The following is a 23584-nucleotide window of genomic DNA, read 5'->3' on the forward strand; positions in this document are numbered from 1 at the left end:
AACATTACAGCCTCTATGCTTCAATTAGAGCAGTCTCTGTTTCTTAAGTGGAACAACATTGTGTCTCAAGTAGAACATTTATATGTCGCAAATAGAGCAGCCTCTTTGTCTCAAGTAGAAAAGTTGATGTGTCGTACGCATAGCATCCTAGGTATCCTACTACTGCAAATTCCCTTTATTGTGGTACACTGTGTACATTGTCTGCTATTAATCAATTTAAAATAATATCATTACAGACCCCTACTTTATCCAAACTGACTTTGCCACCATCTATTCTCAGGTTATAAGTGAAGAAAACATCTCCACCGGAAATCTCTCTCATATATATATATATATATATATATATATATATATATATATATATATATATATATATATATATATATATATATATATATATATAAGTTCAATGTTTTCAATGCATATGCAAAGTGTCGTTAGTTAAAGCAAAATAAAAACTAAAAGAAATTTGTTTGAATAACTTTAGCGTCATTAGTACATGTTACACTGAACTCACATTTTGTGTATCCTTGTGAGGTATTGCAAATGATATCATCTTTTAAATTGTTAAAAGTTAACAAATGAATGTTCATTTGATTTTCCTTTCAATTATTTCGCTTACCGATATGGAACCTCCACAGAACCAGCAAAGGGACACAAGCAGGCCTATGTAGTGACCTCACTTCCGTCCCAGTCTGAACTTGAAATGATTTTATATCTGTATGTTCGTACTTTTTGTGTAAGTACATTTGCAGAAAATATAATAGAATTTGGAAAAAAATTAATCTGAATTGGGCTCAACTATTTTAGAAAGGATGTATTAATCTAGAAATGGTTAACTAGTCTGGATCCCTATCGCCATGTTTACAGTTTTTCTATCCCTCAAGTCTAAATTTGATTTAAATAAATCGGGTATGTTCTTTCTTCTTCAGGCGCTACATCAAATAGCTGATTGAAAGTATTAGTACTAACCAAAAGTACTCGTACCCATGATTCCATGAATATTCTTTCATGTGTGCATAGTATGTGTTATGTTTATTGTACAACCAACTTTTCAATGAATGAGAGAATATTGTTCTTCATTGTTCTGATAAATAGTATTTCATATAGATTCCCACCCCCACCCCACCCACCCCAAAAAACCAAAACAAAATAAACAACCCTCCAAACCCCCAACCCACAAAAAACAAACAACTTTACATCTTTGGACAATTGATCATTATTCAGGTACAATGGAATGGTAAAAATGAGAATGCTGCAGATTCATTTATATAAATACGTTTTAAATTAATTCATGAGCATTGTCATTAGGTAATAATACATAAACAATAATATTTGACATATAGGCACAGAGAGTTGTACTTGATTGGAGGCTGATGTCTGTGTTCTGGTGAAAACCTTTATCCTTCCCTCGTTGGATGGGAAAACAGACCCAGAATGTCTCACGTACTGCAAGAAAACTTCACTGTCCAGAGAATCTGAAATAAATGCGACTAATGAATATGTAAATTATGAAGACAAGACATCAGAATAGACAAATGTATGCTTCATAGTGTGCAATAGCTGTCCAGATTATGGACACTTCTTGAAGGAACAGTTGAAATTATAAACACTTAGAGCTGACCATATAAAAATGACAGTCAAAATATAACACTTAAGGCTGCCTAATCAAACAGGGACAGTTGGAACTACAACATATATGGCTGACCACATCAGTTGGACAGTCGAATCTACGACACTTCAGGTTAACCACATCAAAAGAACAGTTGAAATTCTAACAAATCGGGTTGAACAATTTAAACTAAGACACTTAGGGCTGACTACATCAAAGGACAGATACAAATATAACACGTATGGCTGGCCACATCAAAGGGATAGATTAACTATAACACTTGGGTAGACCATATGAAAGGGACACTTGAATGTTAACACTCCAGGCTGACCAAATTGGAACGTTGAAACTATAGCACTTAGGGTTGAGCATATCAAAGGGATGGTTGAAACTGTAACACTTTAGTTGATAACATCAATGCGCCGTTAAAATGATATCACTTCGGTCTGACCACATCAGTGGGACAGTTAAAGCTATAACACGTTAGTTGATAACATCAATGCGCCGTTAAAATTATATCACTTCGGTCTGACCACATCAATGGGACAGTTAAAGCTATAACACTTTAGGCTAGCCACATCAGTCGACAGTTGAAACTTAAATATTTCAGGCTAACACATGAACAGGAGAGTTGAGTTGAAACTGGATCACTTGGGTTGACCACATAAAAGTAACAGATGAATCTAACACTCTGGAAAGTGTACATGAATGGAACACTTGAAACAATACCATTTCAGACTGGCCACATTAATGGGATGGTAGCAAGTATGACTCTTAAGACTGACCACATGAACCAGACATTTGAAACTATAACTGTTACGGCTGTCCCACATCAAAAGGACAGTTGAAACAATAAAAAATAGGGCTGACTGCCTCAAATGGATAGCTCAGACTATAACACTTAGGGTTGACAACACATATGGCACACTTGAACCTATCACACTTACGGTTGGTAACATCAATGGGAAACTTAAAACTAAAACACTTAAGTCTGACCACATCAATGGAACACTTGAATATATAATACTTATATTTTACCACATCAAAGGGACACTTAAAATGTAATACTTAATTTCACCACATCAATGGGACACTTGAATATATAACACTTATATCTTACCACATCAAATGGACACTTAAAATGTAATACTTAGTTTCACCACATCAATGGGACACTTAAATATATAACACTTATATCTTACCACATCAAATGGACACTTAAAATGTAATACTTAGTTTCACAACATCAATGGGACACTTGAAACTGTAGCACTTAGGGCTTACCGAATCAGTGGAACACTTGAAAGAATTACATTACGTCTTCCCACATCAAAGGAACACTTGAAACTAAACATTTCGGGCTGACTAACACTTAATGCTAATATATTTACTATAATTCTGATAATTCATACTATTTTGTCTCTGACCAATAAAGTTAGTAGTTCTGATAGTAGTTCTGATAACCAGCTAAGTCTTAGTATTTTTATTATAAAGTAGCAAATTTTCGCAAGTTATTACTTTATTACATGAGTCTTACCTTTTTTAAAGCGCTTACAAAAAGAGGTAAATATATATGCATGTGTTTAACCCCACACTTCTGATGACACCACCAGAAAGTGATACAATCACATTTTTGTGTCTAATGCAGATGCGACAAAACACACGACTCACTTAAAGGGATATGTTGAATCATTTCCTGCTTAATTATAGTGTAGCCGTCACCACCGTCGATGACGAAATCGGGCAGAAGAATTTTGTACACTGTGTTGTCATCCAAAAGACTGTATGATGGCGCTTTGCAGACATGACACCTCACCTCTACCGACACCACTCTGTGACCTTTAGGACTTCCAAGGTCATAAGCAACATTTAGACCTGGAAAGAATGGCATACTTTTTTTTACAATACTTAACACAATTTACAGCTGCTTCTAATTGAGGTATTATTTTGCATTGCAGTCATTGGGGCGAAATGCGCGGATAAAATTGAAACGATCTGTATCAAAATATTAAACTCTGACTCAACTCTATAAAATCTATACTGATTGACATAGAAGTTATAATATTTATATTCCTTCAGCAATGAACGCTATCTGACATATAAACTAAACTATGATTAAAGATGTGCATTAATGAAATTCATCACTATGATGACATGTGTACAAGGTTGTTTAGAAACGTTTTATTTGATATTCAACACCAAAATATTGTTGTGCATTTCATTTAATAAATATCGAAGGTGGCCTCGTCAAAGTTAATGGCAGATATATTCAGGGGTACTTAATCAAGGATAAATGTATGGCAGTCTTCAATATTAATAAAGAGACCTAAAATATGAATGAGTCTGAAATGAGAATGTGAGCTTGGTGAAAACAGAACAGATTGTATTCAACGGTTAATACAAACATTAGAGGAGATCTCAAATCGTAATGCTTTAAACGTTTATCATATAAAACAATATGAAATGGGTCTAGAAACGTATAATGATGACGTTCTATAACAAATTAGGATTCCTTAGAAGTAAAAGAACTAAAAGAAGACCAAAAATACCTGACATCTGAAGAAAAGCTCCAGGCCGGTTTTGGGGATCGTAATTTTCAACTGCATGCTCAAGCATTTTCCGCAGAGTGATGCCCCGTATTTGGATCAAGTCGATGTTATTTCCAAAAGGAAAAACAGTTAAAACATTACCCATGGTAATATTTCCTGCAAATTGGAGAACAGTCCATTATCTGTATTAAGGACACAAATTTGGTCGCAAAAATCCCCTTTGAATGGATTGTACCCTTCTTTCAGAGGTTAATATTTACATGGTAGTATAAAAATGATACAAATGCTGACCTCGGCTAGCGTGGGTACGTGGGAAAGCCTGCCAGTAGCTTCTCGTGGGTCGGTGGTTCTTTCCTGGGTTTTCCAGGGTTCTTCCTCCACCAGTTATACTGGCCGCCATATATGGCCTATCTTGTGCTGAAAAATGGCGTTAAACCCTAGAACAACAACAATAACAAATGCTGACCTTTATGAACAGGTATTCGTTATATATCAATGTTCCCTCTGGGGCAGGTTTGTTTAGTTTCATTATCAGCTGGGCGAAAGAATGAAAATTTAAGGAAACTAATAGCCTGAGATGCATCATTGATTATACGATTTTACTAAGAGAAACTATTAATAACTTCAATATGTATCTATCTATCTATCAATCTATATATCTATATATCTATCAATCTATCTATCTAACCTTTCTCTAATGCGTTAAGCATCATTCTTCATACACTATCATTATGTCATATTACAAATGCTATTTGTGGATTGAAATTACATTGAATGACTTTAGAACATGTAGTCCGAAATAAAAATGATGACTCATAATTTTAATATCTCAGCTAATAATAACACAATATTAAAACTATATCAGTGATGTCTCGACGGGCGATTTCAATTATTGTTGAAGTTTAAAATCAACATTTTTGTACGCCTATTGAATTCACGTGTTTACATGAAAAATAATACCATCGTCGCACAGAAAAATCATCTGCACCCAAATACACCTTGCATCAATTATCTCACAAAACATAGAAAATGGAATTACTGTTGCAAAAGTGTGATGAATAAATCTACAATCATCAGTTAGAATTATTGGCTTGGGGATATCCTGGCAGATTTCATATGAATCAGCAAATAATAGCTTCTGGGGAAGTCAGGGATAGATCTTTGAAAATATTTGCGCCAATCTGGCTTGTCACTGAAACGCAGATCAAACGTTTTCAAAATAAAATAGTTAGAGAACTTTAAAAACAGTTCATTGTGTATTTATACTTATATTTAAGCAACTAAGTGACAACAATCTTTGTCAGGTTTAGATGAGGGTACAACTTGCACATGCAAATTCAGTAAACGTTTTACCTGGTTCAATGGAGGCCCTAATTCCCCCAGAATTCACCAAAGCAATCGAGGCAGCCGCCCATGTATCATTTGCTTTCAGATAGTCTAGATGATAACTGATCATTGCATCCGTGTACAGATTACCTGTGTGATAATTAAATTAGAATATTTATTATTTTGTTTTCATACTTGACAATTAATAATTGAATGTTCTTGTAATGATGTTATTCATTTAAATCTTTAAGAGAGGACTCCATAAAAATATAGAAAATGTCACCGGTCACTATATACATTCATATTAATTTTATATTGAGCAATATCGTGTATATAGCCCTTCGTTTAGAGGCCATACTATTCTGCATCATTGTAGCACATATTTACCGTTTCATTCACCTCTCAAACAACCACCCTTTCAATTAACCATTTGTTGTTACGGCGGACATACCTTAAACTTGGTCTTGTTGTAGGAGACCAAAGTACAACCAACAGCTGAAATGGTAAAATGGTACAAATGGTATATACTAACATATCAGTGTCCGATAAATAAGAGCGGATATAGTGACGTTGGAGTGGATTCATTGTTCTTTTGTTGTTTGGTTTGTTTTTTCTTGGTCTTTTCTTTTTCTCTGCTGGCTAGGTTGCCAAATAAATGCACCTCAAGTTTAGACCTTGAGAGTCAAATCAAGAGTCTGTAGGATTATTGTTATGAGGTTTTGTCCCTAACATGGCTGATTTTCAAACACACATTATATTTCATATTTTCTTCTTCCTTCCTCCTTCCTTTACTTCTTGCTTTCTCCTTTCTCCTTTCCTCCTCCTGCCTTCCACTGTTGACTTCATATTCCTTTCCTTTCCTTCAACTAAAGTACCCACCTGGTGCGTGCACCCTGGAGTTTTTTTTTTGGAGCTTTTAGTTTCCAATCCTACTTCCCTTTTGCGAGATACGTCACTGCACATTTCGGGTTGGCCTTTCTTTAGAATACAGTTAATCACACAATTCCTTTTCCTAAGATACTGGAATCTGAGACAGACTCACGTGTCTGTACTCTTCCGAAATTCTAGGCACACTGATATCTTACTTGATTATAGTCACATATTACCTATTGGCATGCGCGACTCGTTCTTTTACATGCGTTTGCGTGCTACTTAATATGTGCGATTCTTCGCCATTACCATGCCACAAGAGCAAGCCACGGGAAACAAGGACGCCCTAATATCAACATTTGTCCTCGACCTTTGAAGGCCCTCACCATCCATACAAACAGGTCTCGTTTCCTTACTTCATTTATTACACTTTCTTGCCCAGTTTCCTATTTTATCGAACTGCAACTAACTTACCACCAAACATGTGGTAGTCGCATTCGTTTCGAATGCTCCTGAGTTGTGAAATTTTCTACTATGCAATAGTTTATTAATTTTCGTGTACTATGCGTACATTTATTTTCTAAACGTTTCGCGATATCATTTTGGCTTAAGTAGCTATACATTGTTTGGTAGCCGTATATAATTCGGGTGCTTGAAACGGTGATTTGGTAAGGTGATCAGCCAAAATCTTTACCAGGCAAAGCACGTTGTTGTTGGTCTAAAGCGGGCTTTCTTTGGTCAGAATAAAAGCCCTATGTGATAATCATGTGTGTGTGCTTTGGTGTGGGTTTTTTTAGGGTGTGTGTGTAGGTGCCATGTATGCTATACTGTAAGTTATAGATGTACAGTGTTATATATATATATATATATATATATATATATATATATATATATATATATATATATATATATATATATATATATATATATATATTCCTTTCTCTAAGTTTGGCGTGGCAATTTCATTTCAGTTATTCTTTTGCTTTCCCATATGATTTTCTATCTTCTGCTTCTCTTTAGCACCGCATTTTGAGCCGAGTGTGCACAATTGTTATTGTTGTTTGTCATTCTTCTTCTGTTCCTTATATTGGTTCTTTCTGGTACTTTTCCCCTTGTCCTGTTGAATTCCTGTCCCAGTCTTCTTTATATCTACCAAGTGTTTCCCTTGTTCTGTGCTGTTTTTATCTTCTGCTTGAGTCCTGCTCTTCTTTATTTCTCTTCTGTATCGCCATGTTGGTCTCTTTTGCCTGAATTTCAGCTGTTATACATCTTAACTTGATTGAACATTTTGTTTGTTTGCTTCCAGTATGCAAATGTTTGTTTTTACATTTTATTGTTGTGTTAAATAACGTAGCTTTCATTACTTGAGTGAATTTGTTATCGTTTAATAGTTATGGCCTTAGTTTACGATGTTTGTGTTGTTCTTGTTTTATTATTATTATTATTGCTGTTTTGATGTACCACATATGGCGTTTATGTTGTTACAAATGATATCAGTTACTTCAATGACGCTGCAGGCAAAGTTTTAGCCATATGTTTGTTGATGTAGTTTTTCGCTTTTGCGTCTGCTTTTTCATTGCAAGGAATTCTGTATGTGCGAGGTGATCCATATGAATTCAACTTGTTTGTTAGTTTGCTTTATTTGTCTGAGTAATTATCTTGCACGATTAACCATATTAGATCTACTAATTAGATTGGTCGGATGCCAATAATGTGTGGACACTGCGAATTACTCAAAAGTATTGTTTTAGTTGTGGATTTGATGTAAGTTAGTGCCACTAATACTGCCATGAATTTTACAGTGTCGATCGCACACTCGTCCGAAATTCTGTTTTCAGAACGAGATACCTAGTTTTGGAATGACTACTCCTGCTGTTTTTTATTAGGGCTTTTTGTTTTTGATCCGTCTGTGAGGATGTGGATATAGGCTTCGTAATATGTATCTAGGTAAGTTAATAGTGTTGCCTTAATACTATTGGCTTGTCCTGTTTCCTCCCTAATTCTCGAAATATAAAATCGATTTGTGTTGTGGGCCATGTCCACTCGGGGTCTGGGTAGTAAATTATCTGTTCCGGGTTAATATATGTGATTTGTAAGTCTCTTTTTAGATCTGCCATTATTTTTCCGCTTGGTATAATTGTTATTTTTACTTCTTGCGCAGAATGGTTTATCACACTTTGCGAGAGCTTGACGTTGTATATTCATATGCAGGTAATGTACAGTAGCATCATCTCCATACACCGTAGTTCTAGCTGAGGATCTCCGGTTGTTATCTGGAATTCTTGTGTGGGTGGATTAAGGGAAGAGTTTTAAAAAAAAAAACATTAAAGTGTACTAGTGTTATATGTATTGAGGGTGTCAGCTGTGCGGACTGGAAGCTCGAAATTTGTTAATGCACATCGGCAGGATCGTGATAATGTACTTTGACAGTAAAGCTTTAAGAAATGTTGGCAGTCGGAAAATCCTCCATCAGTGTTCCCACCCCCCACCCCCACCCCCACCCCGTAAACAGTTTTGTCTGAAACTGCTAACATTTATCACGAAAATATTTCCGAAGTATTTCCAAAGTATTTTTAGATATACAAGTTTTCACTATCAGCGGAAATGCACACGAACCATATGACGAAGCTCACGAATTCTAGACAAATGCATGCTTGTAATATGAACGAAATATATACATAATGATACGTACCTAGATTGCACTCCCGAATCCTGCACCAATACGTTTCACCCTCCAGAAGGACAGCCGTGTGACCAACAACTTCGTGCTTTTGGGCTTCTATAGGTTTCTGGAATTCCTTCACTTCAGCTAATGTCTCATTGTCTGCAAACGAAAAACAACCAAAAAAGACTCATAAATTCAAAGAATAAAGTGTGCGAAACATACGTTAAGATAATTGCATCACAACGTACACTGTAATAAATATAGACGGCACTTGGAATATCTCAAATACTTCTAGTACATTTAGGTCCAATGCTGTCTGTAACCAAAGTGGTTCATCGTTTATTGTCTATTGAAAATACGTCAGTGGCTACTAAGCATTGCTTATGTATATATATGTTTGGTCGATATAAAAAAATATGTATATATATATATTGTCACAAAATTTTATAATCCTTTTATTTATTAAATACATGTAATCCGGTTTTGTTTTATATGTACATCGATACCAGAGGGTGATTTATCTACATTGTATAAGAGCAGGGAGGTTGAACAGACCACTTGCTGTTAATTCCATTTATGAAAATTAAAGCTTCCTACAAAAATGAAAAATATAAGAACAATAACGCCAAATCGAAGCCTCTAACTAAAACTGAGAGTTTCTCTAATTGTGTCAGCTCATTTTTTTACTTCATTTTCGTCGTTCGTGTTTTCAAATTTGTGTGCGTGATTTTGTTTGCATTTCGGACACTCTTTTGTGTTCGCACTCTCCCTACTACTATCTTTTTATGCAAAGATTTTATCAAGACCTATACGATATCATGACCGAGGATCACATAATAATATACTTCGAGATTATTAATAAATTCATCGAGGTCATCTACAGATGGGGCTTCATCATTATCGGTGATAAAATCAATAATACCATAACCATCCTCGTCCAATAATTTTGAATTTTCATTAAAATCTTTAAGAACATCGTAACATCGCTGATCATCAACAGGTGGTGCCACTAAATATAACTTATCCCACATGAGCCATCTCATTATCAGATTAAGTAACAATAGCGTCTGACCAGACCCAGATGGATCTATGATAACTATTCTAATAGAATTTGGTAATGCTGGATGATGTTTGACTGGCTCTTGCTTTCGTGTGGCTGAGAAATGAATGATACCCATGTTGGAGTATTATAATAAATAATATGGATTTATATTGTGTTCAATACAGAGCATCACTACCACCGGTGGAATCACAACAATAACAACGGAAAATAAAAAAAACGTGCACTTACACGCAGTGTGTGAAATGTGGTACAAGCAAATACAAATGTATTTCGTCTCATATGAAGACAGGTGGTGATATCGCCGCTTCATTAGGAAAATTACAAGGAGTTCCATGGGCTAAATACCCATGAGAAAAAAAAAAAACACCTTCCTAAATATAATTATTGTGGTCCTGGAACCCGACTTGATATCCGACTTGACGATGTGATGTGATGTGATTTGGATTTTTAACGTAGCTTTAACAATTTTTCAGTCATATCGCTATGATGTCTGCAATGTGGCAGTTTATAGTGATGTCTAGCAGTGGGGCATCATGCCGCAGACATGTAGCACGATGTCCCACCCAGTCACATTATCCTGACACCAGGCCAACCAGTCCTAACACTAGCGACTTGACGAGCGAGATCAGCCAAGATCTGGAGAGTATCCAATAAATGTGATTGATCAAGCGTGCCATATTCATGATGTGGCGTATAAAAATAAGGATTTACAACAATGAAATATTGCAAATGTGAAGTTGATTCACTTATTAAATTTCATAAAATATAAACAAATCTCTCTGAGGAAATCTTGCTAGCGTCCTAGTAAGATCTGCAATGAAAGGTAATGGCCGGTCATTAATCAACCGATTTTATTATTATTATTATTATTATTATTATTATTATTATTATAATGGAATCGATTTATTATAGCCCAAGAGGATATTGGAGGGGCAGAGCAGCGATTAGTAAACTCTCTGATGCAGAAAATGTCACACGTTTTGTTGCTGAAAATTGGTTAGCACGACAGGAAATATGGCAAAATTATCTACCACCACCTAAACAAATTCAGTATGCACATTTTGATGTCAGCACTCCAAATAAGGTTCGTCAAGCAGATATTTTGTTTGTACCTCATGATGCTGTTAAAACTGGTAGACGTCAATCACGTACATACAAATAAGCGTTGACTGTCGGTAACCTTGCAAGTAGGTAGAAAGAAGCAGAACCACGATCAACTAAAGCAGCAACTGGCGTTGCATCTGCGTTGGAACGAATTCATCAACAAGGACCCTTGCAATGGCCACATTTACAACAGGTTGATCCTGTCAAGGAATTTCTTGGTGCAGTATCATCTCCAATGAAAAAATATAACGTCAAAATCAGACGAGGACATACCGTAATTCATCGTGATCAGGTAATTGTTGAACGATTTAATCAAACACTTGCTGAAAGATTGTTTAAATATCATTATGCAAAGGAAATAATTCAGAAAGACAAGAGATCTCGTTAATGGGTTGCAAGACTACCAAGTGTGAATAGCTGCGTTAAATAATAAAATTACTCGATTTCTATGAAACCTACCAATGCTATCACAACAACATATACTAATACAACGACATGACTTTTCAAAACAACCAATACTAGGCAATGTGGCTGTGAGGTATTTGTTATTTCTATGAACCTGGTGAACGTGGAGGTGGTAAAAAAAAGAGCGACTAATCCAATTTGGAGTGTGACGACACATAAAGTTTCCGGCGTGGTAAGATCCACGGGTAGACCTGTAATCTACAGAATATATTCAACTGCTCCTCAACGTGGATTTGTACGTGAACAATTACAAGTAATTACTGAAGACACACAATTACCACCGCGTTCACTTTTGTGAACTAGCGCCTTGACGTCGATTAAACTCAAGACAGGTCAGCATCACATTTTCGCGTGTGTGACCATGACCACTATTAATTATATATGGGGCCCCGAGTGGCCGAGTGGTCTAAAGCGCTCTCCGTTACGGATCACTGCCATTTCACCTCTGTCTGCGTAGGTTCGAGTCTCGGATTCGGCCAATGTGGGTATGTGAGAAAGCTTGCTAGTAGCTTCTCGAGGGTCGGTGGTTCTTTCCGAGGATTTCCTGGGTTCTTCCTCCACCATTAATACTGGCCGCCATGTATAGCTGAAAATGGCGTTAAAACATACAACAACAACAACAATTATATATACGGTAAACTGTAATATTACTGTGTTGCAGATCGCACAATAATTATTCTGTCGTTGTTTTAGCGGCATTATAAATTCAGAGTCGAGATAAAAGTCGTGCTTTTTTATGACAGTGTTTATAACTATTGTGTTTCTTACTATATCATCGCTATTGCTTTTCTGACTTTTATTTTCTGTGAAGTCTATAATAATATACCGCAGCTGAGAGGATCATATACCAATAGCGACGATGATACAGTCTCCTGAATATATTCACAATTATCATTTTCACACTTGACAACAGATGTTACATCATAACCGTGTAGTTGTTCTTTTCTCAATCTCCAACCATCCCATAACGATTCAGTGCCGATATTTAATGATATAAAATGAATCCGTCGCTACTTTAACGGTTACTTTAAGGAATCTGTTCACTATCGACGATAGATTTATTGAAACCTACGCGAGCATCGAAGATCTTAAATGAGTATACTGTGGTGAGTCGTCATCACTGTAACTCACAATTGTACCTAATTTAGTTCCATCTGACAAAAAAGTTGTTTCTCGGCTGATACATGTATTTTTCTTTAGTGCATTGGCGAAGATAAAATCTAATTCAGCATCGTCAATAACTAACCTACAACAGCTTTGTTTATGATCATGTGAACCACCTTGCGTAAACTTTCCAATTATCCTTCCACCGAGATCCTTTGCTTGTTTATTTTCATGATCAATATTATCTTCATCCTCAAATGGATCCAAAGATTGTTTTCTTTCTTCTGGTAAATAAACCTGTTTTTGTGGACGATACGACGTTAATATTTCACTCACTGTTAACTATAATAGAATTCCTGAATCAAGCATGTATCGTAACAATACTGTTGGTGCGAACATTGTTTCTCAAAAATATATGCCAAACGAGACATAACAAATCGGATGGAGATTTTCAGTAAACTTAAATGATGCAATTTGTGCAAAACCCGTTACGTCAAAATCTAGTAGAGGTCCATTTACAGAAACTCGAATCACTTCATGGGTTGGCTGACCGAATCTCTTAAAATATTCCGAACATTCTCCCGTTCCAAATAAAAAATAAAATAACACGCTGCTATATCAAATGACATCATATTTATGTAATCGTATTTGGTATTCCATACTCCACCACGTCCATGTTCGACACAACTTGATATCACATCATCGAGAAAATCCGACCAAGTCGGCTTCCACGTACTTTTCTCTCTGACGAAATGAGCCGCGACTGATGGAATAGTAAAACAATTACTGAGTAAATGTTCATAGTCGCTGGTATATTTTAACACAAGGTCTTTCTTTTCTTTTTCTGTACGAAGAAATTCTGTTCGATAAATGTCACCATTAGGTCTTACAAACTGTTCAAATCGGCTTTTTCCCTTCGATACAAAGACTTCCATCATGCCTTATCAGATCACTATCAACTATAGATCTTTGAAACAACCATGCAGATACAGGATCACTTTTGCTAATCAGATTAATTTATTTTTTATTCAGTTATTCTGATTATAATATATATTCTGATTCAGTCCTATAGTATTATTTTTAGTTCCATTTACCCCAACAAATTATAAAATCTTAATGATCATAAAATTTAATAACATTTGCCCCAACATATTATAAAATATGAAAGATTTTGCATAATTTTAAGTATCATTTACCCCATCAAATTTTGAAATGAGATCAAGGATCACAATTTTGAATACTATTTACTCCACCAAATTCAATAGTCAGTGAAGAATACGATTTTTTAAAATTTTTATTCCGAAATAATATTTATTCCGATAATAATATTTATTCTGATAATAATATATATTCTGATAATAATATTTATTCTGATAAAAATATTTATTCTGATAATAATATTTATTCTAATAATAATATTTATTCCGATAATAGTATTTATTCTGATTCAAATTTACTTTTTATTCAGATTATAATATTTTTATATAAGTTTCTATTTTGTAAGTAATATTTTCACACTTTCGAATATCATTTACCCCATCAAATTATAAAATCTAACTGATTTTCATAAATTTGAGTGCCATTTACCCCATCAAATTATAAACTCAGTCCCATATATATTACTTTAAGTACCATATACCGCATGAAATTAAGAACTCAGTCCCATATATATTACTTTAAGTACCATATACCGCATGAAATTATAAACTCAGTCCTATAATTATTAGTTTAAGTAACATAAATCCATCAAATAATAAAATCTGAATGATTTTCACAATTGTGAGTATCATTTACCCATCAAATTAAAATATCAATGAAGAATAAGATTATAATATTTATTCTGATAATAATTATTCTGATAATAATATTTTTCAGATTCAGATTTTCTAAATTCAGATTATAATATTTATTATGTAATTTCTTTTTTTAGTAGAATCTTCACATTTTTGAGTAACATTCACGCCATCAAATTATACAATCTGACTAATTTTTACAATTTTGAGTACAATTCACCTTATCAAATTATAAAATCTGACTGATTTTCATAAATTTGAGTTTTATTTACCTGAAATTTGACTGATGATCAGAAAAAATAAATGTTGTAATAATATATTTATTTGTTCCTTGACAAAGTCAAGGGCGAAATTATTATTATTATTGTGTAAAAAAATTCTGTTTTTAGTAGGATTTTAAAAATTTTGAGTATCATTTGCCCATCAAATTATAACATTTAGCTGAGCTTCGTTCTTTTGAGTACATTTACCCATAAAATTATAAAGTCTAGCTGATTTTTGTTATTTTGAGTAGCATTTACTCCATCAAATCAAAATCTAACTGATTTTTGTTATTTTAAGAATCATTTACCTCAAATCTGAACGACAATCAGTAAAATAATTATGTTATTCATATATAATAAATGAGGATTAAAAATCAATTGCTAACGTGAAGATCTATGATCCTACATACAGACTGAAATTCAAAATTTCATTCCGTAAATCAAGTAAACGTCCGGATTGGTTAGTAAGTTTGAAATGTATCCTTGATAATAGCGGATTATCACATCGCAAATATACCAGATTAATGGGTTCTTCTACGATCAAATATCCAGGATGTACTTGAGGTTTAAATGTGTATAAATATATCCCTGCTGAGCCTGACTGGATTTTAAGATCTATTTGATAGCTGCCGTCAATTGCATCACATACAAGACTGACTGTGATATGTTGATATTATATTAACATTTCCTGGTGAAATATGACGAACTGCACCGTATGGATCATTGTTATGTTTGAGAACATCTGCTGGAAGGGTTCTTTTTCTCCATGACTCGACGATTTTTGAAATGATTTCATTGATGAGATCATAAGTTGATGTTTTAGCTCGTTGGCGTTAAATCCTGGTATTACAAAATTTGGTAATTCTGTCTCAGTTATTTTATATATGTTCTGGAATAGCTGTTTTATTTTTAAGACATCAACTACTTCAACCATACTTCTAGTTACTTTATAAGTATTATCAATTACATTTTCAATGATAGTTTTATTGATAGACTCAAGATCAGATATAGCTGGTTTAAATATTGTATCGGTGCGATTGTCTGCTGTTTTGTATCTTCGCTGTAATATTGTGTGACGTTTGAAAGCAAATTTTGCAGTTGATCGAACATATATTTGTATTCTGACGTAATGTCCTCTGAAAATGTATTATATTCTTTGTTTAATATTATTTCACCGTATTTATAATCAGAAAATAAATTTATTACAGGAAGTTTTGTACCATCAGACGCATTAAAGGTAGATTCCACAAGATTCCATTGATATTTGTTTCGATATTCTAGACGTTTTATAAATATGTTTTCGTTAAGGGAAAAATCAGCGAGTTTTGGTTATGGTGGTCTTTAATATTCAGGTGGAATTTTAGGCCATCCTAATACGGATCTAATCGATGAAGAATATATATCTACATCATAATTAGATAGTCTATGTCTATTGACACTGATAATATTGGTTCGTAAACAGTGATAGCTATTTTATATAATTTTCCATTATAAAATAGAATTTTTGCTGAAATTCATCGCTAATTTGTTCAATTTGATAACTGTCCGTGGGAATTTCAATAACTTGCCAATCGTGAGTCCCATCTAGTTTATTTTTATTTGAAAATACCAAACAATTAATCGCTGGCAATCCACCAAATGATTTTGATCTAATATGTGGACAACTGGAATATAATCGTAATTGTGCTTGCAGTTGGAAAATTGACGCTAAATTCAAGATTGGTTGAGCTTGCTGATTTCATCGTGGTTTTTGACGGAGTTGTATTAGCGACGACTTGTTGTAGTAATTCGTTCGGCGTTGAATTTATTATTGTATTATAATAATGATAATAATAATAATAATAATAATAATTGTTATTATTAATATTATTATTATTATTATTATTATTATTATTATTATTATTATTATTATTATTATTATTATTTAAATCAGACGTAGATTATATCACTGTCATTACTTCTTTGTCAATCTTAATCATCTCCGTGAACTCAAAATCTGATATTTTTCCATCGATGAAACTTGATGATATGAACGAAGATAATTTAGAGTATGCTAGCGGCTCTGTTTGTATTTTTATTATATTTTCATGTCATTTTATATTTGTACATTACATTTTTTGTGATGATATTCAGAAAATCAGCAAGTGCTGTTGCAGCTGATAAACATATGGTTACAATTGCCGGCGATGCCATTGTTATTGTTGATAATAATACGCTGGTTTCAGCGATAAAAGCAGACGCTAAATAAACAATGATGTCAACAACAACTACACGTCTGCGATACTTTTTTAATTTTATTTTATTATATTCGTCAACGATATTATTTAGTTTTTTGCAATTCATATACCTGATTATATCTAAAACGTTGAACGTTGATTGGAATACTCATTATATTTTAATTACTAACTAATAATTAATTAAGGTGTTTCAGCGACAAATTCCAGTCACTACCAGTAAGACGCTACGGCTAATTTTTTGACACCTTCCTAATTTTTAAGGTAGAAGAAATGAACCTAATTATGATGACCCTAGCATTTATAAATTCACACAGAGGCTAAATATGTAATGTGGTTTAGATTTACTTTCAGTTAGGCTTGAAAATGGGTTTGCATCCTTTGGTGACTGTCTGTCACAATTAGACTAACACTGGAGATCAAATGAACAGCCGACTTGGCTTACGTATTTACATATGTCTACTACAGAGGTAAATATCTCAAAATCAAGATGGTTGAGGGATGATGAAAAGAATGATAATTTGTTATAGTACTAGTGAACTTTTTTCATGCATAAGGCATATACTGGTTCTTTTAACTGCCACAGGAAAATATTCAAAATAGCTCTTGATGAATGTAATGTTAATGGCAGTGTTGGTTCAGTATGAAAGCCACCAGTTGTATAAGGAATTAACATGATTGCCGCAGTCAAAATCTCACATGCGTGCTTTCTACAAAAATCATTAGTTTGTTTTTATTTGTATCTTCAGTGTAAACTTATTCTCATTTTTCTGCAATTGGTCATTGTCGGATGAAAATTCACCAGATAAACTGTCCATTGCGACATAACACAATAGACAAGGTTCCAGAACAATTATCGGTTGAATGATGCCAGGGATACGTGGTAAATATACTAATTTTCGCACTGCTGAATAAGGACAGCCTATATACACCAGTAACTTCCGCGGTATATTTGATAGTGTTATTTTGCTGTGACCATGTTGATGATTCTGATGAAACTGTTTATACCACGTTGATGATCTGCTTATTAGGAATTTTAATCAGATTAAATTTTTAACAATATCATGCATTCCACTGAAAACAACTTCTAGTTTCTTTTAACATCATCGATCTGGTTTTCGTTCTTCATAAGAATAATATTGATAATCGCGCACAGATTCATCTTTTAGAACTGGCGCATCCATGGCAAATGCTGTGTCTGACATACGCTTTAACATTTTATTATAATTGTTATCGTCTAACACGAAGACAACATCGTGCTATCAGACTAGCAGTTATATTGTTTCTGCTTCACCAGCCAATTCTGCTAGTATTTGATTTGCATCTTGATTTATTATTTTACTAACATGTGAAGGCATAACATCAGTGCTGGGTAATTTCAGTGGCTGTGGTTTTACTGGATGAGGTTTTCGTCGCATTAATCGTGCTAGTCTATCATTATTTGCCGAGAATGCGTTGCTAGCAACATCACCAACAGCACTTATACCTTTATCGCGAACAACGTCAATAGCTTTCATTCCCACTTGCTTTGCACTCTGTATTGCTTTTGGGGCTATCCTTCTAAATAGACCCTGAAAAACATCATCTTACAATGCTTCGTGTGTTGGTAATCGCGAATTTATCACCCTAACCAGTCTATGGTCTAAGCTGAGAATTATGTATGATCATCTTATTTTAATCGTTGTATCTAATTACATACCCTCAATCAATGTGATAATCATCAACGATTTCATCAATAAGAGACCGATAAACATCAGTATCCATGATACTAACTTTAAATAATCTCTGACAAATATCAGCTACTTCATTAATACTTTCTGGAGAATTATTACCGGCTCGTTTTACGCCTATCAGAATTTCTAATTGTTCAACATCTGCAAGAACACTATTGGGGCATGAGGTAACACGACCATTTCCTTGAGTGGCAATACCACTTCCAGTGGCGCTTGGGCCAGGATCATCTATACCTGTTTTGTCTGCTTTTTTCTTACTTTATGCTGAGCTTAATATCCGTTTTTGTTTTGTTTCTTTAATTTCCTGCTGTATTTTTTCTTCCTTTTGTCTCCTTTCTTGCTGTACTTGTTTAATATGCTCATCTACTGTCTGGTTAAAAATAGTAAAAGTAGTAATGTCTTCCTTAGATCTGATCTGCGGAGTATTAGTGGCGACACGATATACATCCTTGACCTAATCAGATTTTTTTAGACTTTTAACATCTTCGGGTTTTACATACTTATCTCTATTACGATTTGCAAACGCGGCAATATTAAGTAATTGACCTGGGTCAAGGATATCGGCAATACCTTCCGGTGTAAATTTATCCATAATGTTAATTTTAACTCTTGGTAGAGGTTGAGGCTCATCTTCAGGTTGTGGTTGAGGAGGTTGCTGGGGTGGTGGTTGAACTGCTTGAAGACGGCCTGCAATATCAACAGGTAATGTTTCAAGAGCTTTGTGTGCTGCCTTGGTTGCTGTAACAATTTTCTTTGTTGGTTCGACAATTGGTTTAAATAACTGTTCTGAACCCTCTGCAAATTCTACTTGAGACTCCTGACGCGCTTATAGTTGCTGATTGACAGCATTACGAACAGGGATATATTTCTTAATTTACTCTAGTCGGTCTCGAGCTAATATAGCTGTGCGAGATTCCATTATTGATAGAATAATTATTTAATTACTCACACACTACAGCAGCATGGAGGGTCCGACCAAAAATGAGTGTCCGAAAGGTAAACAAAAACACGCATACAAATTTGAAAAAACACGAACGACGATGAAGTAGTTGTTGTTGTGGGGTTTAACGCCATTTTTCAGCACACGATAGGCTATGTATGGCGGCCAGTATTAATGGTGGAGGAAGAACCCGGGAAAACCCCGGGAAGAACCACCGACCCACGAGAAGCTACTGGCAAGCTTTCTCACATACCCACATTGGTCGAATCCTAGACTCGAACTCACGCAGACAGAGGTGAGATGGCAGTGATCCGTAACGGAGAGCTCTTTAGACCACTCGGCCACTCGGGGCCCGACGACGATGAAGTAACAAAATGAGGTAACAAAATGAGCTAAGCCCAGTTAAAGAAACTCTCGGTTTTATTTAGAGGCTTCTGTTTGGCGTTAATGACCTTATATTTGTCATTTTTGTTGGAAGCTTTATTTTTCATAAATGGACTTACCAGCAAGTGGTATATTCATCCTCCTTGCTGCTTTGCACTATTTCGAAACAGTGAGTTCGGTTCAAGCTATGTCGAACGTGCAAAGTGTTTTCGATGGGAAGAACCGAATACTTTCAGCGCACAGACGATGTATGACGACATTACGGAACGTATTGTCAGTGAGCGGTCTACTTTAAGGACTTACACATCTTCAGTTTGCGAGATATGCGAGTTCTTAATTTCTTGTGTATATGTTATAACTATTGTACTACCACGTTTACTTTTTTATATTTTCTATGTAGTTTCGGCTTAGATAGGATAATGCAAATATTTTATATTCTTGTTTGTGACTTAGCAAGACATTTATATCAGCAATATAGTTGTATTTTTTTCAAAACGTTTAGTACCGTAGGATACTTATCGGGCACGCGTGGTTTTACTTCTGAACCTGTATATTGCTTTGTAATTATTGTGCCGATAATGCCATCTGTATAACTTACCGTATACAAAATCATTACCTTTTATCGTATATGCCTGTGTCATGCATAGTACACGATGTTAGATGTATTTTCAGCTTATAGGAGGTACAGCTGTAGAGCTGATAGAAGTCGACGTGGTACCAGCTGTAGAGCTAACCCTAGAATTGGACCATAACAGCTGTAAAGCAGAACCATAGCAGCCGTAGAGCTGAGTTAACAGTGTAGCTGGTCGAGTAGCAGGTGATCGGGCGTTGCTGACCGATTGATGGGCTCTGATTGCTTGATTGGCCAAGGAATTTAATGGTGGTCAGTGACTACCTGGAATAGCAACTGTCTGATTGACCAATGTGACAGTTAGCCATGTATGCTGGTGACGGAGTGTGTAACTCCATACATGTAATCTTTTAGCCGTTGGCTAATTATTTTTTGTGGGGGGTTGGGGTTGTAATAAACAGTGTTTTGGGATTGTAAAGATATTTGGTATATCTGTCACTTTGTTTTCTTCATTTTACTATTTGAGTAATATATCTCATTTTTTCACTATTTGAGTGAATACAATTTTACTATATGTGTAAAGTACCACATTTGTTGCTATTTGAGGAAAACATATTATTCTTTACGTTGTGTGAAATCACTGTGAATCATTCAACTTTTTCCTTGTACAATTTAAGGTCATTTATTTGTATTTTCATTTTGTTACATCATTAGGTTCGTGCGGAATTATATTAATTTCTCTGGATCTTATACTAGCACGTATTAATCAAAATTCTTTTCCCATTCAAGTCACTCATCATTAAACATTGTATCTGTATCACCATCAAAAGTGTTCTGTTGCAAATCTGAAATCCAATCCGGTTATATATATATATATATATATATATATATATATATATATATATATATATATATATATATATATATATATATATATATATATATACATATATATATATATATATATATATATATATATATATATATATATATATATATATATATATATGTGTGTGTTTGTGTGTGTGTGTGTGTGTGTGTGTGTGCAAGTCTCTGTGTGTGCGTATGTGTTTGCGAAATATTACGTACTTTAAAACATTAAAACGTTGACATATCTATCTATCTATCTATATATATATATATATATATATATATATATATATATATATATATATATATGCCATTTCAATTCGGCTGGCTAAATAATTCCACTAATGTGTAAATCACAGTTCAGTCATTAACAAAGTGCAACAGGTACTTTTACCCACAGTTGTTTGCCAGGTGAGAACCGCGAAGTGGTTGAAAAGAGTTTCCTGATAAGGGGCTCAAGATAAAACTAATAAATTGCGTACTTTACTCCCTGGTGTTGAACTAACTGGCTTGTTTTAGACAGCTTTGTGGTATTATTTAAATACTACATCAAGCATATTTTGTCTTGTAAAGTCTCAAACCGCTTAGTGTAGCTTCAGATGCGCTCTATTATTCACTTTTTTCTTCAGCGACTATTTCAACAGTGATCGAGTATTTCAACTTTGATCGAGTATTTCAACAGTGATCGAGTATTTTCATTCTAATCTGCCTGACCTGATTACATAGTTTATATTTGTTTGAGTGTGCTGTCAGAGATATCTTGTCTATATATTTAACCCGCGACCTTTGATCATTGGAACATAAATTTATAAAGAGTATAATGCAAACAAATAATTATATCCTTCACATTACTTTCTCCAAACCATATCCTAGTAACGCCGCGAATGTTCGTTAATTTTATTACCTTGTAAAACACTTTCCTTTCACCATGAGCAATTATGAATAGTTTACCTCAGGAACAAATTATTTTAAGTTTAGAAGAAGTAATGAGGCGAAGATTGCCCGATTTACAACAAGTGTTTGCATTCATTTTCTTCGTTATGAGCGGGCGATATGAGCGACTCTGCAGGGAACACACCCTGGATGGAAACCAATTTGAATCAAGACCACACTTACACAGTATGCATCGTTTTCCTTCATTTTTGAAACATCCAGGATCCTAATGATGGAACCACACATACCAGGTTTGAGCAAACTCCGATAATAAATATGGTTTCCATGGTGATAGCAATCTTATTCAATCAGATGCAATATTATATTATTAGCATGAATGGAACCAGCTCATTCTCAAACCCATACGAAATCAATCGGACCAGAAATCCGGTTTTGAGTGGTAACACCCTGAGACAATCAGTTGCAAAACCAATTCATTTAATATCCGTTTATCTAAATCATTATCGAAATCGGATACAAGATAACATTGGCCTTATTAACATTGTGGATCTCGCTCATTATGGAACTCATGATATTAGCATATATTTCAAGTTAGATCAAATTCGGATCAGAATATGCCTTCGAAAGGCGTAACAATCTCAGCCAGTCAGTTGCAAGATCACCTCACTAGTATGCATGGATCTCGCTCGTTATTAATCTCATCTAAGAACGTAATGATGTAAGTAAATATATATATATATATATATATATATATATATATATATATATATATATATATATATATATATATATATCACACGCTTGGTGACGTCAGATCAGAAATGCAGTCTGCAAGATCATCGCATTAGTATGTAGTGATATTAGTCATTATCCAATGCACCCAAGACTTAATGACATCGGTATATAATCCAAATCTCATCAAAACGGTATAAGACAAATGGCCTCCGTAGTAATAACAATCTCAGCCAATCAGATGGAAGATCATCCACAATAATATGCGTGGATTTCGGTTATTATCAAACTCGTCCTGAATCTCAATGATAAATCCAAATATTCCAAGTTTGATCCGATTCCAATCATAAAGATGGCCGCTTGATCAAGCGGTAAGAGGCAAATGCTGGCAAACGGACGCACACTGGACGCA

At 34.5% G+C, this 23584-nt stretch overlaps 1 protein-coding gene across 1 annotated transcript in view; it reads right to left on the reverse strand.

Moving 5' to 3' along the window:
- Window positions 1-1225: 1225 nt before the first annotated feature.
- Window positions 1226-23584, reverse strand: part of LOC149773015 (snake venom 5'-nucleotidase-like) — a 36666-nt gene continuing 14307 nt past the window's right edge. Inside the window, exons 5-9 of the mRNA XM_089946882.1 lie at window positions 9050-9181; window positions 5515-5637; window positions 4162-4317; window positions 3284-3487; window positions 1226-1478 (exon numbers count right to left, since the gene is read on the reverse strand). Of these exons, the coding sequence (XP_089803008.1) occupies window positions 1288-1478; window positions 3284-3487; window positions 4162-4317; window positions 5515-5637; window positions 9050-9181 (806 nt within the window). The 3' untranslated portion in view covers window positions 1226-1287. The remainder of the gene's footprint in view (window positions 1479-3283; window positions 3488-4161; window positions 4318-5514; window positions 5638-9049; window positions 9182-23584) is intronic.

The sequence above is a fragment of the Sinohyriopsis cumingii genome, unplaced genomic scaffold, assembly GCF_028554795.1.
Source record: "Sinohyriopsis cumingii isolate HCF-2022 unplaced genomic scaffold, ASM2855479v2 utg000913l, whole genome shotgun sequence".
Classification (NCBI taxonomy): Eukaryota; Metazoa; Mollusca; class Bivalvia; order Unionida; family Unionidae; genus Sinohyriopsis; species Sinohyriopsis cumingii.